The 18133-nt window shown below is 39.9% G+C and overlaps 1 protein-coding gene across 1 annotated transcript in view; it reads left to right on the top strand.

The window, feature by feature from the left end:
- Slc22a19 (solute carrier family 22, member 19) overlaps window positions 1–18133 on the top strand; it is a 55091-nt gene that overhangs the window by 17813 nt on the left and 19145 nt on the right. The window contains exon 5 of the mRNA NM_173302.1: window positions 6273–6396. Within this exon, the coding sequence (NP_775424.1) occupies window positions 6273–6396 (124 nt within the window). The remainder of the gene's footprint in view (window positions 1–6272; window positions 6397–18133) is intronic.

The following is an 18133-nucleotide window of genomic DNA, read 5'->3' as shown; positions in this document are numbered from 1 at the left end:
CACTTCTCCCACTTTGGATTCCCTTGCCTTTCACTTTAAAAAAAAAGGACTTGGCACTCAAGAGGCAGGTCCCCTGTGGTTCAGAAGATTCTATAGAAATCATCGACTCAATTGTCAAAGATAATGTAAAGCAGAAAAAGCTACTGGTCCAAAACATACAGGAAATCCAGGACTCAATGAGAAGATCAAACCTAAGGATAATAGGTATAGAAGAAAGTGAAGACTCCCAGCTCAAAGGACCAGTAAATATCTTCAGCAAAATCATAGAAGAAAATTTCCCTAACCTAAAGAAAGAGATACCCATAAGCATACAAGAAGCCTACAGAACTCCAAATAGATTGGACCAGAAAAGAAACTCCTCCAGTCACATAATGGTCAAAACACCAAATGCACAAAATAAGAAAGAATATTAAAAGCATTAAGGGAAAATTATCAAGTAACATATAAAGGCAGACCTATCAGAAACACACCGGACTTCTCACCAGAGACTATTAAAGCCAGAAGATCCTGGACAGACCCTAAGACAACACAAATGCCAGCCCAGATTACTGTATCCCAAAAAACTCTCAATTAACGTAGATGGAGAAACCAAGATATTCCATGACAAAACCAAATTTACACAATATCTTTCGAAAGATCCAGCCCTACAAAGGATAATAAATGGCAAAGCCCAACATAGGGAGGCAAGCTACACCCTAGAAAAAGCAAGAAACTAATCATCTTGGCAACAAAACAAACAGAAGAAAGTCACACAAACATAATCTCACATCCAAATACAATTAGAACAGGAAGCAATAATCACTACTCCTTAATATCTCTCAACATCAATGGTCTCAACTCCCCAATAAAAAGACATAGATTAACAAACTGGATACTCAATGAAGAACCTGCATGCTGCTGCCTACAGGAAACACACCTCAGAGACAAAGACAGACACTACCTCAGAGTGAAAGGCTGGAAAACAAATTTCCAAGCAAATTGTCTGAAGAAGCAAGCTGGAGTACCCATTCTAATATCGAATAAAATCGATTTTCAACTAAAAGTCATTAAAAAGATAAGAAGGACATTTCATATTCATCAAAGGAAAAATCCACCAAGATGAACTCTCAATCCTAAATATCTATGCTCCAAATACAAGGGCACCTACATAAATAAAGGAAATCTTATTAAAGCTCAAAAAACACATTACACCTAACGCAATAATAGTAGGAGATTTCAACGGCCCACTCTCATCAATGGATCATGGAAACAGAAATGAAACAGAGACATAGACAGACTAAGAGAAGTCATGAACCAAATGGACTTAACAGATATTTATAAAATATTCTATCATAAAACAAAAGGATATACCTTCTTCTGACCACCTTATGGTACTTCCTACAAAATTGATCATATAATTAGTCATAAAAGAGGCCTCAATAGATATAGAAAGATAGAAATAATCCCATGCGCCCTATCAGACCACCACGGCCTAAAGCTGGTCTTCAATAACAATAAGAGAAGAACGGCCACATATACATGGAAGTTGAACAATGATCTACTCAATGATAACCTGGTCAAGGAAGAAATAAGGAAGAAGTTAAAGACTTCTTAGAATTTAATGAAAATGAAGGTACAACATACCCAAACTTATGGGACACAATAAAAGCTGTGCTAAGAGGGAAACTCATAGCTCTGAGTGCCTGCAGAAAGAAACAGGAAAGAGCATATGTCAGCAGCTTGACAGCACACCTAAAAGATCTAGAACAAAAGAAGCAAATACACCCAGGAGGAGTAGAAGGCAGGAAATAATCAAATTCAGAGCTGAAATCAACCAAGTAGAAACAAAAAGGACTATACAAAGAATCAACAAAACCAGGAACTGGTTCTTTGAGAAAATCAACAAGATAGATAAACCCTAAGCGAGACTACAAGAGGACACAGAGAGTGTGTCCAAATTAACAAAATCAGAAATGAAAAGGGAGACATAAGTACAGAATCAAAGGAAATTCAAAAAATCATCAGATCCTACGACAAAAGCCTATATTCAACAAAAAGTGAAAATCTGGAATAAATAGACAATTTCCTAGATAGATACCAGGTACCGAATTTAAATCAGGAACAGATAAACCATTTGAACAACCCCATAACTCCTAAACAAATAGAAGCAGTCATTAAAGGTCTCCCAACCAAAAAGAGCCCAGTTCCAGACGGGTTTAGTGCATAATTCTATCAGACCTTCATAGAAGACCTCATACCAATACTATCCAAAATATTCCACAAAATTGAAACAGATGGAGTGCTACCAAATTCCTACTATGAATCCACAAGTACTCTTATATCTAAACCACACAAAGACCCAACAAAGAAAGAGAACTTCAGACCAATTTCCCTTATGAATATCGATGCAAAAATACTCAATAAAATTCTGGCAAACCGAATCCAAGAGCACATCAAAACAATCATCCACCATGATCAAGTAGGCTTCATCCCAGGCATGCAGGGATGGTTTAATATACGGAAAACCATCAATGTAATCCATTACATAAACAAACTGAAAGAACAAAACCACATGATCATTTCATAAGATGCTGAGAAAGCATTTGACAAAATTCAACACCCCTTCATGATAAAAGTCCTGGAAAGAATAGGAATTCAAGGCCCATACCTAAACATAGTAAAAGCCATATACAGCAAACCAGTTGCTAACATTAAACTAAATGGAGAGAAACTTGAAGCAATCCCACTAAAATCGGGGAATAGACAAGCCTGCCCACTCTCTCCCTAATTATTCAATATAGTTCTTGAAGTTCTAGCCAGAGCAATCAGACAACAAAAGGAGATCAAAGGGATAAAGATTGGAAAAGAAGAAGTCAAAATATCACTATTTGCAGATGATATGATAGTATATTTAAGTGATCCCAAAAGTTCCACCACAGAACTACTAAAGCTGATAAACAACTTCAGCAAAGTGGCTGGGTATAAAATTAACTCACATAAATCAGTAGTCTTCCTCTACACAAAAGAGAAACAAGCCGAGAAAGAAATTAGGGAAACGACAACCTTCATAATAGTCCCAAATAATATAAAGTACCTCGGTGTGACTTTAACCAAGCAAGTGAAAGATCTGTATGATAAGAACTTCAAGCCTCTGAAAAAAGAAATTGAGGAAGATCTCAGAAGATGGAAAGATCTCCCATACTCATGGTTTGGGAAGATTAATATAGTAAAAATGGCCATTTTACCAAAAGCGATCTACAGATTCAATGCAATTCCCATCAAAATACCAATCCAATTCTTCAGAGAGTTAGACAGAACAATTTGCAAATTCATCTGGAATAACAAAAAACCCAGGATAGCTAAACTATCCTCAACAATAAAAGGACTTCTGCGGGAATCACTATCCCTGAACTCAAGCAGTATTACAGAGCAATAGTGATAAAAACTGCATGGTATTGGTACAGAGACAGACAGATAGACCAATGGAATAGAATTGAAGACCCAGAAATGAACCCACACACCTATGGGCGCTTGATTTTTGACAAAGGAGCCAAAACCATCAAATGGAAAAAAGATAGCACTTTCAGCAAATGGTGCTGGTTCAACTGGAGGTCAGCATGTAGAAGAATGCAGATCGATCCATGCTTATCACCCTGTACAAAGCTTAAGTTCAAATGGATCAAGGACCTCCACATCAAACCAGATACACTCAAACTCATAGAAGAAAAAGTGGGGAAGCATCTCAAACACATGGGCACTGGAGAAAAGTTCCTGAACAAAACACCAATGGCTTATGCTCTAAGATCAAGAATCAACAAATGGGATCTCATAAAACTGCAAAGCTTCTGTAAGGCAAAGGACACTCTGGTTAGGACAAAACGGCAACCAACAGATTGGGAAAAGATCTTTACCAATCCTATAACAAATAGAGGCCTTATATCCAAAATATACAAAGAACTCAAGAAGTTAGACCCTAGGGAGACAAATAACCCTATTTAAAAATGGGGTTCAATGATTGTTGGGGGAGGGCGGCAATGGGGGGAGGATGGGGAGGGCAACACCCATAAATAAGGGGAGGGGAAGGGGTTAGAGGAATGTTGGCCCGGAAACTGGGAAAGGGAATAACATTAGAAATGTAAATAAGAAATACTCAAGTTAATAAAAAAAATGGAAATAAGAGGGGGCCGGAGAAATGGCTCAGCAGTTAAGAGCATTGACTGCTTTTCCAGAGATCCTGAGTTCAATTCCCAGCAACCACATGGTGGCTCACAACCATCTGTAAATGGGGTCTGGTGTGTCTGAAGACAGCTACAGTTTGCTCATATTCATTAAATAAATAAATATTTTTTAAAACATAGGGTTCAGAGCTAAACAAAGAATTCACAGCTGAGGAATGCCGAATGGCTGAGAAACACCTAAAGAAATGTTCAACATCTTTAGTCATAAGGGAAATGCAAATCAAAACAACCCTGAGATTTCACCTCACACCAGTGAGAATGGCTAAGATCAAAAACTCAGGTGACAGCAAATGCTGGCGAGGATGCGGAGAAAGAGGAACACTCCTCCATTGTTGGTGGGATTGCAGACTGGTACAACCATTCTGGAAATCAGTCTGGAGGTTCCTCAAAATATTGGACATTGAGCTACCTGAGGACCCAGCTATACCTCTCTTGGGCATATACCCAAAAGATTCCCCAACATATAACAAAGACACGTGCTCCACTATGTTCATAGCAGCCTTTTTTATAATAGCCAGAAGCTGGAAAGAACCCAGATGCCCTTCAACAGAGGAATGGATACAGAAAATGTGGTACATCTACACAACGGAATATTACTCAGCTATCAAAAAACAATGACTTTATGAAATTCATAGGCAAATGGATGGAACTGGAAAATATCATCCTGAGTGAGGTAACCCAATCACAGAAAAACACACATGGTTTGCACTCATTGATAAGTGGATATTAGCCCAAATGCTTGAATTCATCTAGATGCACAGAACACATGAAACTCAAGAAGGATGACCAAAATGCGAATGCTTCTCTCCTTCTTTAAGAGGGGAACAAGAATACCCTTGGGAGGGGATAAGGAGGCAAAGATTAAAACAGAGACAGAAGGAACACCCATTCAGAGCCTGCCCCACATGTGGCCCATACATATACAGCCACCAAACTAGATAAGATGGATGAAGCAAAGAAGTGCAGGCCGACAGGAACCAGATGTAGATATCTCCTGAGAGACAAAGCCAGAATAAGCAAATACATAGGCGAATGCCAGCAGCAAACCACTGAACTGAGAATGGGACCCCCGTTGAAGGAATCAGAGAAAGGACTGGAAGAGCTTGAAGGGGCTTGAGACCCCATATGAACAACAATGCCAAGCAACCAGAGCTTCCAGTGACTAAGCCACTACCCAAAGACTATACATGGACGGACCCTGGCTTCAACCTCGGAAGTAGCAATGAATAGCCTAGTAAGATCACCAGTGGAAGGGGAAGCCATTGGTCCTGCCAAGACTGAACCCCCAGTGAATGTGATTGTTGGCGGGAGGGAGGTAATGGTGTGCGGATGTGGAGGGAAGGGGAAGGGGTTAGGGGAATGTTGGCCCGGAAACCGGTAAGGGGAATAACAGTTGAAATGTAAATAAGAAATACTCAAGTTAATAAAGATGAAAAATAAAGGACTTAAGATGTCCTATATCACTAGAGGGAAGGACTAGAAAATGCTTACATATGCTTAATATATTGAGATGAGGTCATACACAAAACAGGAAGAACCCTCTGGCAGGTTCTTTCATATTACTTTATCTTCACAACCCATCAAAATTATGAAGTCTGCCATCCCCATTTTATAGAGTAGAAGTGAAGATAGTGTTAGCTTGCTTCTGTGGCACGAAAGAATTGATTGCTAGGAGTAGCAATGAAGTATAACAACAAATTAGGTATAAATGTTTACCTTAACAAAGAATTTGGAAAATGTCTTTTCAAGTGTTCCTCATGTTGCTGTTCTGTGAACCCTATGTAAATATATATTCAAGTAAGAGTGGGCAGACCAACGTGACTTCAACTATGCATTGTGGGATCACAAGTGTAAGTCATGCATGAGTTATTTCCTGTTTTCCTAGTGAGGGTTTAAGAATATTAGATTATATGGATTAATATAATTGAATGAGTAAGAGGTATTAGATTAAAGAATATGATTGTTCAAGGATACATGTCACTTTTAAAATGATATACATATTTTTTAAAAGTATAAAGAAATTGAGAATTATCTTACATTCAATGTCTTGGGCAGGTGGTTGTCAGAGTCAGCTCGATGGCTGATTATAACCAACAAACCCCAGGAGGGCTTAAAGGAACTTATAAAAGTTGCACACATAAATGGAATAAAGAATTCAAGAGATGTCCTAACCTTGGAGGTGAGCTATGAGAACTGGTTATGATACAAAGGAAACACAAATTCCATAAGTATGTAGAAGTTAGTGCCCAAGATGCAAGGTACAGTGACTGAAAATACTGTGTAAGGATGTTTCATTCGAAAGATTAAAATCACTTCTGTTTTTCTTCATTTTGTTTCTTGAATTCTATGCTGATTACTTTGTTGTTGATGTTCAGATTGTTAAATTGGTACAAGCTAAGGTCATCTGGGAAGAGGGACTCAGAAAATGCCTCTCTTAGACTGACCTGTAGGCAAGTATAAAGGGTCTTTTCTTGATCCAGGATTGGTGTGAAAAGGCTTAACCCTCTGTGGGTGGTATCACATTCCTACTTTAATTCTACTTTAATATCTATTATCTGTCTCTTTTATCAAGTAACTTTAATTAAACTTTCTCTCAGAATCATTACCAATTGTGAAGATTTAATTACTGTAGCTTAGGCAACTTAACACATGGCTATCTCATGTCTCCAAGCAACCATTAACTGATAAACTCCCTATACATACTCAGGAGAAATGTAGGAACCCTTCCTCATTAGCAATAGCTCTAACTACCTGTAAATCCTCAGGGAGAGGCAGGGCTTCATGAACTTCTCCACTCTTCATAACAGAAGTTAATAGTCCACTGTCGTGCAGGTCTTCTCCATGGATGCTGAGAATTTAAAATGCAGTAGCCATGCTAGGTCAGGAAGACAGCGCAACCCATCACCTTCCATCGTCCGCTGCCTTTTACCTTTTCTCTGCTCCCACTCTCAGAGTGTCCCTTGAACTTGGAAGGGGTAATGGAGACATCCCATTTATGACTGAATATTGAACAGTAGCTTATTCTCAGCACATTGACCAGTTATGACCCTGCAGTAACTGTCACCAACTATAGAAAAAGAAGCTTCTCTGTCCAAATAATTAATCTATAGAAATGAACAAAGACATTTGGAAGGCAATTCAACTGACATTTCATTTCTATGAGCCCGATACCTATAATAGGACCCCCACTAAGGTCTGTGACATTGATAATTATGGGCTTTTGACAGGGTTTAAAGCACCAATATAGATTCCCTCCTGTTAGGACCTCTATGGAAGAGTTAGGGGAAGGATTTAAGAAACCGAAGGCAATGGCAACCCCATAGAGAGACCAATGGGGTCAACTAACCAGACCCCTAGGAGCCCCCGAGACTGAGCCACCAACCAAAACATACACTGCTGGTCCAAGACCCCTAGCATATATCAGCAGAGGGAGAGGATGCCCCTAATCCTGTAGAGAGTTGATGCCGCAGGGAGGGAGGATACCTGGGGACTCACCCTCTCAGAAGAGAAAGGGAGGCGCGATTGAAGGAAGAACTGTGAAGGGAGACCAGGAGGAGGCAACATTTGGGGTGTAAATAATAAAATAAGTAAATAAAAAAAAACTCCCATTAGAAGGCCTCAAATACAATTACAAAGTATCTGATTACCATTGTGATGGTAATATCATTGATATACCAGCGAGTACATCTTGCCAAAAAAGATGATCAGTCATATAGCCTAACTATCCACGGCTGACTAAAATTACAATGGTGAATTTGTTGTCATCTAGAGTAGTCCACATAGCACCTTCCAGCACTGCAAAAGCTAGCCAGCAGGGACAAAGTTTCCAAATGAATTCTAGCTGGATTTTTCTATGTCCTGCAACCAGAATACATAGCTTGTTTAGATGGGTTTTTAGCATTAATTCTGTTAGGAAATCTAAATGAGATTAGATGATAGTGATTTGGATTGTAAACTTTAAAATATCTAGAGTATCATAAGAGATAAGTTCCAGGCACACTTGTGTGAACATTTTGATTAGGTTGGCCTCTTGGGACTGATTTTGGGATTGTCTTGATTAGGTTAACTGAAGTAATAGAAAACTCCAAAAAATTACAACAGCATTCTTGGGCTTGGGTCCCCAATTACATAAAAAGGAGAAAGCTAGATGAGGACCAGCATTCACTGCGCTCTGCTTCTCATATGCAAATACAGTGTGATCAGATGCCTCATCAATCTCCTGCTGCCATAGTTTCCCCATCATAAAAGACTTTATTCTGAAAATATGAACCAAGATAAATCCTTATTTTCTTTTTTTAACTAATCAATTAATGATATATTCTCATTAAAAAAAAAAGCCAATCACGGAACCTGGACAAAAGGAGACCGGGGCATGGAATTGATCAAATAGTTGTTTTACTTAGATACAATGTAGATGTTTCCCTTTAATATAGCAAAACAATGTAAAGAATCTAGTATATTTACCATTTAATGAACAACATTATATGCAAGAAGCTATTATAAATTAGTGAGTAAAAATAAAAGATTTTTTACCTTGGTGCTGATCAATATTTCATTGCTGTCATAAATGGTATTTGATTAACAATACTACCCTATTTATGTGCTGATAAACTTAATTTGAATTTTTTAATTTTTTTGACATTATTTTGAGTTTTTTTTATTATTATTAACTTGAGTATTTCTTATTTACATTTCGAGTGTTATTCCCTTTCCCGGTTTCTGGACCAACATGCCCCTAACCCGTACCCTTCCCCTTCTTTATGGGTGTTCCCCTCCCCATCCTCCCCCCATTACTGCAACAAGCACGTTCACTGGGGGTTCAGTCTTAGCAGGACCCAGGGTTTCCCCTTACACTGGTCCTCTTACTAGGATATTCATTGCTACCTATGAGGTCAGAGTCCAGGGTCAGTCCATGTATAGTCTTTAGGTAGTGGCTTAGTCCCTGGAAGCTCTGGTTGCTTGGCATTGTTGTACATATGGAGTCTCGAGCCCCTTCAAGCTCTTCCACTTCTTTCTCTGATTCCTTCAACGGGGGTCCTATTCTCAGTTCAGTGCTTTGCTGCTGGCATTTGCCTCTGTATTTGCTGTATTCTGGCTGTGTCTCTCAGGAGTGATCTACATCCGGCTCCTGTCGGCCTGCACTTCTTTGCTTCATCCATCTCGTCTAATTGGATGGCTGTATATGTATGGGCCACATGTGGGGCAGGCTCTGAATGGGTGTTCCTTCTGTGTCTGTTTTAATCTTTGTCTTCCTATTCCCTGCCAAGGGTATTCTTGTTCCCCTTTTAGAGAAGGAGTGAAGCATTCACATTTGATCATCTGTCTTGAGTTTCCTGTGTTCTAGGCATCTAGGTTAATTCAAGAATTTGGGCTAATATCCACTTATCAATGAGTGCATACCATGTGTGTTTTTCTGTGATTGGGTTACCTCACTCAGGATGATATTTTCCAGTTCCATCCATTTGCCTATGAATTTCATAAAGGCACTGTTTTTGATAGTTGAGTAATATTCCGTTGTGTAGATGTACCACATTTTCTGTATCCATTCCTCTGTTGAAGGGCATCTGGGTTCTTTCCAGCTTCTGGCTATTATAAAAAAGGCTACTATGAACATAGTGGAGCACGTGTCTTTGTTATATGTTGGGGAATCTTTTGGGTATATGCCCAAGAGAGGTATAGCTGGGTCCTCAGGCAAATCAATGTCCAATTTTCTGAGGAACTTCCAGACTGATTTCCAGGATGATTGTACTAGTCTGCAATCCCACCAACAATGGAGGAGTGTTCCTCTTTCTCCACATCCTCGCCAGCATCTGCTGTCACATGAGTTTTTGATCTTAGCCATTCTCACTGGTGTGAGGTGAAATCTTAGGGTTGTTTTGATTTGCATTTCCCTTATGACTAAAGATGTTGAACATTTCTTTAGGTGTTTCTCAGCCATTCGGCATTCCTCAGCTATGAATCCTTTGTTTAGCTCTGAACCCCATTTTTAATAGGGTTATTTGTCTCCCTGCGGTCTAACTTCTTGAGTTCTTTGTATATTTTGGATATAAACCCTCTATCTGTTGTAGGATTGGTAAAGATCTTTTCCCAATCTGTTGGTTGCCGTTTTGTCCTAACCACAGTGTCCTTTGCCTTACAGAAGCTTTGCAGTTTTATGAGATCCCATTTGTCGATTCTTGATCTTAGAGCATAAGCCACTGGTGTTTTGTTCAAGAACTTTTCTCCAGTGCCCATGTGTTCAAGACTCTTCCCCACTTTTTCTTCTATTAGTTTGAGTGTATCTGGTTTGATGTGGAGGTCCTTGATCCACTTGGACTTAAGCTTTGTACAGGGTGATAAGCATGGATCGATCTGCATTCTTCTACATGTTGACCTCCAGTTGAACCAGCACCATTTGCTGAAAATGCTACCTTTTTTCCATTGAATGGTTTTGGCTCCTTTTTCAAATATCAGGTGCCCATAGGTGTGTGGGTTCATTTTTGGGTCTTCAATTCTGTTCCATTGGTCTATCCGTCTGTCTCTGTACCAATACCATGCAGTTTTTATCACTATTGCTCTGTAATACTGCTTGAGTTCAGGGATAGTGATTCCCCCTGAAGTCCTTTTATTGTTGAGGATAGTTTTAGCTATCCTGGGTTTTTTGTTATTCCAGATGAATTTGCAAATTGTTCTGTCTAACTCTTTGAAGAAATGGATTGGTATTTTGATGGGGATTGCATTGAATCTGTAGATCACTTTTGGTAAAATGGCCTTTTTCACTATATTAATCCTGTCAATCCATGAGCATGGGAGATCTTTCCATCTTCTGAGGTCTTCTTCAATTTCTTTCTTCAGAGTCTTGACGTTCTTATTGTACAGATCTTTTACTTGCTTGGTTAAAGTCACACCGAGGTACTTTATATTATTTGGGTCTATTATGAAGGGTGTTGTTTCCCTAATTTCTTTCTTGGCTTGTTTCTCTTTTGTGTAGAGGAAGGCTACTGATTTATTTGATTTAATTTTATACCCAGCCACTTTGCTGAAGTTGTCTATCAGCTTAGAAGTTCTCTGGTGGAACTTTTGGGCTCACTTAAATATACTATCATATCATCTGCAAAAAGTGATATTTTGACTTCTTCTTTTCCGATCTGTATCCCCTTGTTCTCCTTTTGTTGTCTGATTGCTCTGGCTAGAACTTCAAGAACTATATTGAACAAGTAGGGAGAGAGTGGGCAGCTTTCTCTAGTCCCTAATTTTAGTGGGATTGCTTCAAGTTTCTCTCCATTTAATTTAATGTTAGCAAGTGGTTTGCTGTATATGGCTTTTACTATGTTTAGGTATGGGCCTTGAATTCCTATTCTTTCCAGAACTTTATCATGAACGGGTGTTGAATTTTGTCAAAGGCTTTCTCAGCATCTAATGAAATGATCATGTGGTTTTATTCTTTCAATTTTTTTATATAATGGATTACATTGATGGTTTTCCGTATATTAAACCATCCCTGCATGCCTGGGATGAAACCTACTTGATCATGGTGGATGATTGTTTTGATGTGCTCTTGGATTCGGTTTGCCAGAATTTTATTGAGTATTTTTGCATCGATATTCATAAGGGAAATTGGTCTGAAGTTCTCTTTCTTTGTTGGGTCTTTGTGTGGTTTAGGTATAAGAGTAATTGTGGCTTCATAGAAGGAATTCGGTAGTGCTCCATCTGTTTCAATTTTGTGGAATAGTTTGGATAGTATTGGTATGAGGTCTTCTATGAAGGTCTGATAGAATTCTGCACTGAACCCATCTGGACCTGGTCCCTTTTTGGTTGGGAGACCTTTAATGACTGCTTCTATTTGTTTAGGAGTTATGGGGTTGTTTAAATGGTTTATCTGTTCCTGATTTAACTTTGGTACCTGGTGTCTGTCTAGGAAATTGTCCATTTCCTGCAGATTTTCAAGTTTTGTTGAATATAGGCTTTTGTAGTAGGATCTGATGATTTTTTTAATTTCCTCGGATTCCGTAGTTATGTCTCCCTTATCATTTCTGATTTTGTTAATTTGGACACACTCTCTGTGTCCTCTCGTTAGTCTGGCTAAGGGTTTATCTATCTTGTTGATTTTCTCAAAGAACCAACTTTTGGTTCTGTTGATTCTTTCTATGGTCCTTTTTGTTTCTACTTGGTTGATTTCAGCTCTGAGTTTGATTATTTCCTGCCTTCTACTCCTCCTGGGTGTATTTGCTTCTTTTTGTTCTAGAGCTTTTAAGTGTGCTGTCAAGCAGCTAATATATGCTCTCTCCTGTTTCTTTCTGCAGGCACTCAGAGCCATGAGTTTTCCTCTTAGCACAGCTTTCATTGTGTCCCATAAGTTTGGGTATGTTGTACCTTCATTTTCATTAAATTCTAAGAAGTTTTTAATTTCTTTCTTTATTTCTTCCTTGACCAGGTTATCATTGAGTAAGGCATTGTTCATGTTCCATGTATATGTGGGCGTTCTTCCCTTATTGTTATTGTAGACCAGCTTTAGGCCGTGGTCGTCTGATAGCACACATGGGATTATTTCTATCTTTCTGTACCTGTTGAGGCCCGCTTTTTGACCAATTATATGGTCAATTTTGGAGAAAGTACTATGAGGAGCTGAGAAGAATGTATATCCTTTTGTTTTAGGATAGAATGTTCTATAAATATCTGTTAAGTCCATTTGGTTCATGACTTCTCTTAGACTGTCTACATCTGTGTTTAATTTCTGTTTCCATGATCTGTCCATTGATGAGAGTGGGGTGTTGAAATCTCCTACTATTATTGTGTGAGGTTCAATATGTGTTTTGAGTTTTAGTAAGGTTTCTTTTACGTATGTAGGTGCCCTTGTGTTTGGGGCATAGATATTTAGGATTGCGAGTTCATCTTGGTGGATTTTTCCTTTGATGAATATGAAGTGTCCTTCCTTATCTTTTTTGGTGACTTTTAGTTGAAAATTGATTTTATTTGATATTAGAATCCTACTCCAGCTTGCTTCTTCCGATCATTTGCTTGGAAAGTTGATTTCCAGCCTTTCACTCTGAGGTAGTATCTGTCTTTGTCTCTGAGGTGTGTTTCCTGTAGGCAGCAGAATGCATGGTCCTCATTGTGTATCCAGTTTGTTAATCTATGTCTTTTTATTGGGGAGTTGAGACCATTCATGTTGAGAGATATTAAGGAATAGTGATTATTGCTTCCTGTTATATTTATATTTGGATATGAATTTATGTTTGTGTGCTTTTCTTCTCTTTGTTTTGTTGCCAAGACGATTAGTTTCTTGCTTCTTCTAGGGTGTAGCTTGCCTCATTATGTTGGGCTTTACCATTTATTATCCTTTATAGCACTGGATTGGTAGAAAGATATTGTGTAAATTTGGTTTTGTCATGGAATATCTTGATTTCTCCATCTATGTTAATTGAGAGTTTTGCAGGATACAGTAACCTGGGCTGGCATTTGTGTTCTCTTAGGGTCTGTATGACATCTGTCCAGGATCTTCTGGCTTTCATAGTCTCTGGCAAAAAGTCTGGTGTGATTCTGATAGGTCTGCCTTTATATGTTACTTGACCTTTTTCCCTTACTGCTTTTAGTATTCTTTATTTTTTGCATTCGGTGTTTTGACTATTATGTGACGGGAGGTGTTTCTTTTCTGGTCCAATCTATTTGGAGTTCTGTAGGCTTCTTGTATGCTTATGGGTATCTCTTTCTTTAGGTTAGGGAAGTCTTCTTCTATGATTTTTTGAAGATATTTACTGGTCCTTTGATCTGGGAGTCTTCACTCTCTTCTATTCCTATTATCCTTAGTTTTGATCTTCTCATTGAGTCCTGGATTTCCTTTATGTTTTGGACCAGTAGCTTTTTCCACTTTACATTATCTTTGACAGTTGTGTCGATGATTTCTATGGAATCATCTGCTCCTGAGATTCTCTCTTCCATCTCTTGTATTCTGTTGGTGATGCTTGTATCTACGGCTCCTTGTCTCTTCCTTTGGTTTTCTATATCCAGGGTTGTTTCCATGTGTTCTTCCTTGATTGCTCTTATTTCCATTTTTAATTCCTTCAATTGTTTGATTGTGTTTTCCTGGAATTCTTTCAGGGATTTTTGTGATTCCTCTCTACAGGCTTCTACTTGTTTATTCATGTTTCCCTGGAATTCTTTCAGGGATTTTTGTGATTCCTCTCTGTAGGCTTCTACTTGTTTATTTTTGTTTTCCTGTGTTTCTCTAAGGGAGTTCTTCACATCTTTCTTGAAGTCCTCCAGCATCATGATCAAATATGATTTTGAAACTAGATCTTGCTTTTCTGGTGTGTGTCAATATTCTGTGTTTGTTTGGTGGGAGAATTGGGCTCCGATGATGCCATGTAGTCTTGGTTTCTGTTGCTTGGGTTCCTGCGCTTGCCTCTCGCCATCAGATTATCTCTAGTGTTACTTTGTTCTGCTATTTCTGACAGTGGCTAGACTGTCCTATAAGCCTGTGTGTCAGGAGTGCTGTAGACCTGTTTTCCTGTTTTCTTTCAGCCAGTTATGGGAACAGAGTGTTCTGCTTTCGGGCGTGAAGTTTTTCCTATCTACAGGTCTTCAGCTGTTCCTGTGGGCCTGTGTCTTGAGTTCACCAGGCAGATCGCTTGGAGCAGGAAGGTTTGTCTTACCTGTGGTCCCGAGGCCCAAGTTTGCTCGTGGGGTGTTGCTTATGAGCTCTCCGCGGGGGCAGCAACCAGCAAGATCTGCGCCACCCTTTCCGGGCACCAGGGTTCTAGATGGCATTTGGTGTTTTCCTCTGGAGTCAGAGTTGTGGGCAGAGTGTAGTCTCTTCTGGTTTCCCAGGTGTGTCTGCCTCTCTGAAGGTTTAGCTCTCCCTCCCACGGGATTTGGGTACAGAGACCTGTTTATCTGGTTGGTCCCTTCAGGTTCTGGCGGTGTCTCAGATACAGCAGACTTGCTGCTCCTGTGCCCTTATCCAAGTGAACCCTCTTGGGCCAGGGATGTGGGCAAGAGTGGGCAGTGTTGGAGGTCTCTTCTGCTCTGCAGTCTCAGGAGTGCCCACTTGTCCTGTCAGTGAGCTCTCTCTCCCACGGGGTTTGGGAGCAGTGAGCTGGAGGCCAATTTTTTAATTTTTTATTAGATATATTTCTTTGCTGCATTTCTTTTTTTTCCTTCCATCTTTATTAAATTGGGTATTTCTTATTTACACTTCAATTGTTATTCCCTTTCCCGATTTCTGGGCCAACATCCCACCATTGTTGTTCATATGGGGTCTCAAGCCCCTTCAAGCTCTTTCAGTCCTTTCTAAGATTCCTTTAACGAGGGTCCCATTCTCAGTTCAGTGGTTTGCTGCTGGCATTCGCCTATGTATTTGCTTATTCTGGTTGTGTCTCACAGGAGAGATCTACATCCGGTTCCTGTCAGCCTGCACTTCTTTGCTTCATCCATCTTATCTAATTGGGTGGCTGTATATGTATGGGCCACATGTGGGGCAGGCTCTGAATGGGTGTTCCTTCTGTCTCTGTTTTAATCTTTGCCTCTCTATCCCCTCCCAAGGGTATTCTTGTTCCCCTCTTGAAGAAGGAGAGAAGCATTCGCATTTTGGTCATCCTTCTTGAGTTCCATGTGTTCTGTGCATCTAGGGTAATTCAAGAATTTGGGCTACTATTGATAGTAGCCACTTACCAATGAGTGCATACCATGTGTGTTTTTCTGTGATTGGGTTACCTTACTCAGGATGATATTTTCCAGTTCCATCCATTTGCCTATGAATTTCATAAAGTCATTGTTTTTGACAGCTGAGTAGTATTCCATTGTGTAGATGTACCATATTTTCTGTATCCATTCCTTTGTTGAAGGGTATCTGGGTTCTTTCCACGTTCTGGCTATTATAAATAAGGCTGCTATGAACATAGTGGATCATGTGTCTTTGTTATATGTTTGGCATCTTTTGGGTATATGCCCAAGAGAGTTATAGCTGGGTCCTCAGGTAGTTCAATGTCCAATTTTCTGAGGAACCTCCAGACTGATTTCCAGAACAGTTGTACCAGCCTACAATCCCACAGAAAATGGAGGAGTGTTCCTCTTTCTCCACATCCTCACCATCATTTGCTGTCACCTGAGTTTTTGATATTAACCATTCTCACTGGTGTGAGGTGAAATCTCAGGGTTGTTTTGATTTGCATTTCCCTTATGACTAAAGATGTTGAATGTTCATAGCCAACCATTGAACTGAGAATGGGATTCTCACTGGAGGAGTTAGAGAAAGGATTGAAAGAGCTTAAGGGGCTTCAACCCAATAAGAACAACAATATCAACCAATCAGAGCTCCCAGGGACTAAACCACCATTCAAAGGGTACACATGGACAGAACCATGGCTACACCTGCATATGGAGCAGAGGATGGCCTTGTTGGGCATCAGTGGGATGAAAAGCCATTGGTTCTGCCAAGGCTGGATGCCCCAGTGTAGGGGAATGTTAGGGCGGGGAGGCAGGAAGTGGTAGGTAGTTGGGTGAGGGGACACACTCACACTAGGAGGTGGAGGGGATAGGATGGGAAACCAGGAAAGGGGATAACATTTGAAATGTAAGTAAATAAAAATTAAAAAAAAGAGTTAGAAGCCATGTATTTGAGAAAGAATAAGTGGGCAAGTGCGGGGCAAAAAATTTGGATAAAGGGAGAAAAGGAAATGATACAAATTATTTAATTGTATTTCATTTTAAAATATTTTTGTTTCTATTTCTCTTTATCTCTATTTTTTTTAGTTTTTTTTATTTATTTAATACTTAAAAATAATTCTTTGGTTTCCGGGCAAACATCCCTCTCCCCCCTCCCCTTCCTTATGGGTGTCCCCCTCCCAACCCTCCCCCCATTGCCGCCCTCCCCCCAACAGTCTAGTTCACTGGGGGTTCAGTCTTAGCAGGACCCAGGGCTTCCCCTTCCACTGGTGCTCTTACTAGGATATGCATTGCTACCTATGAGGTCAGAGTCCAGAGTCAGTCCATGTATAGTCTTTAGGTAGTGGCTTAGTCCCTGGAAGCTCTGGTTGCTTGGCATTGTTGTACATATGGGGTCAGAGCCCCGTCAAGCCGTTCCAGTTCTTTCTCTGATTCCTTCAACGGGGGTCCTATTCTCAGTTCAGTGCTTTGCTGCTGGCATTCGCCTCTGTATTTGCTGTATTCTGGCTGTGTCTCTCAGGAGCGATCTACATCCGGCTCCTGTCGGTCTGCACTTCTTTGCTTCATCCATCTTGTCTAATTGGGTGGCTGTATATGTATGGGCCACATGTGGGGCAGGCTCTGAATGGGAGTTCCTTCAGTCTCTGTTTTAATCTTTGCCTCTCTCTTCCCTGCCAAGGGTATTCTTGTTCCCCTTTTAGAGAAGGAGTGAAGCATTCACATTTTGATCATCCGTCTTGAGTTTCATTTGTTCTAGGCATCTAGGGTAATTCAAGCATTTGGGCTAATAGCCACTTATCAGTGAGTGCATACCATGTATGTCTTTCTGTGATTGGGTTAGCTCACTCAGGATGATATTTTCCAGTTCGAACAATTTGCCTACGAATTTCATGAAGCCGTTGTTTTTGATAGCTGAGTAACATTCCATTGTGTAGATGTACCACATTTTCTGTATCCATTCCTCTGTTGAAGGGCATCTGGGTTCTTTCCAGCTTCTGGCTATTATAAATAAAGCTGCGATGAACATAGTGGAGCACGTGTCTTTTTTATATGTTGGGACATCTGTTGGGTATACGCCCAAGAGAGGTATAGCTGGATCCTCAGGGAGTTCAATGTCCAATTTTCTGAGGAATCTCCAGACTGATTTCCAGAATGGTTGTACCAGTCTGCAATCCCACCAACAATGGAGGAGTGTTCCTCTTTCTCCGCATCCTCGCCAGCATCTGCTGTCACCTGAGTTTTTGATCTTAGCCATTCTCACTGGTGTGAGGTAA

Source organism: Rattus norvegicus, chromosome 1 (assembly GCF_021556685.1).
Source record: "Rattus norvegicus strain SHRSP/BbbUtx chromosome 1, alternate assembly SHRSP_T2T, whole genome shotgun sequence".
NCBI classification, from domain to species: Eukaryota; Metazoa; Chordata; class Mammalia; order Rodentia; family Muridae; genus Rattus; species Rattus norvegicus.
This window is presented reverse-complemented; position numbering and strand designations above follow the sequence as displayed.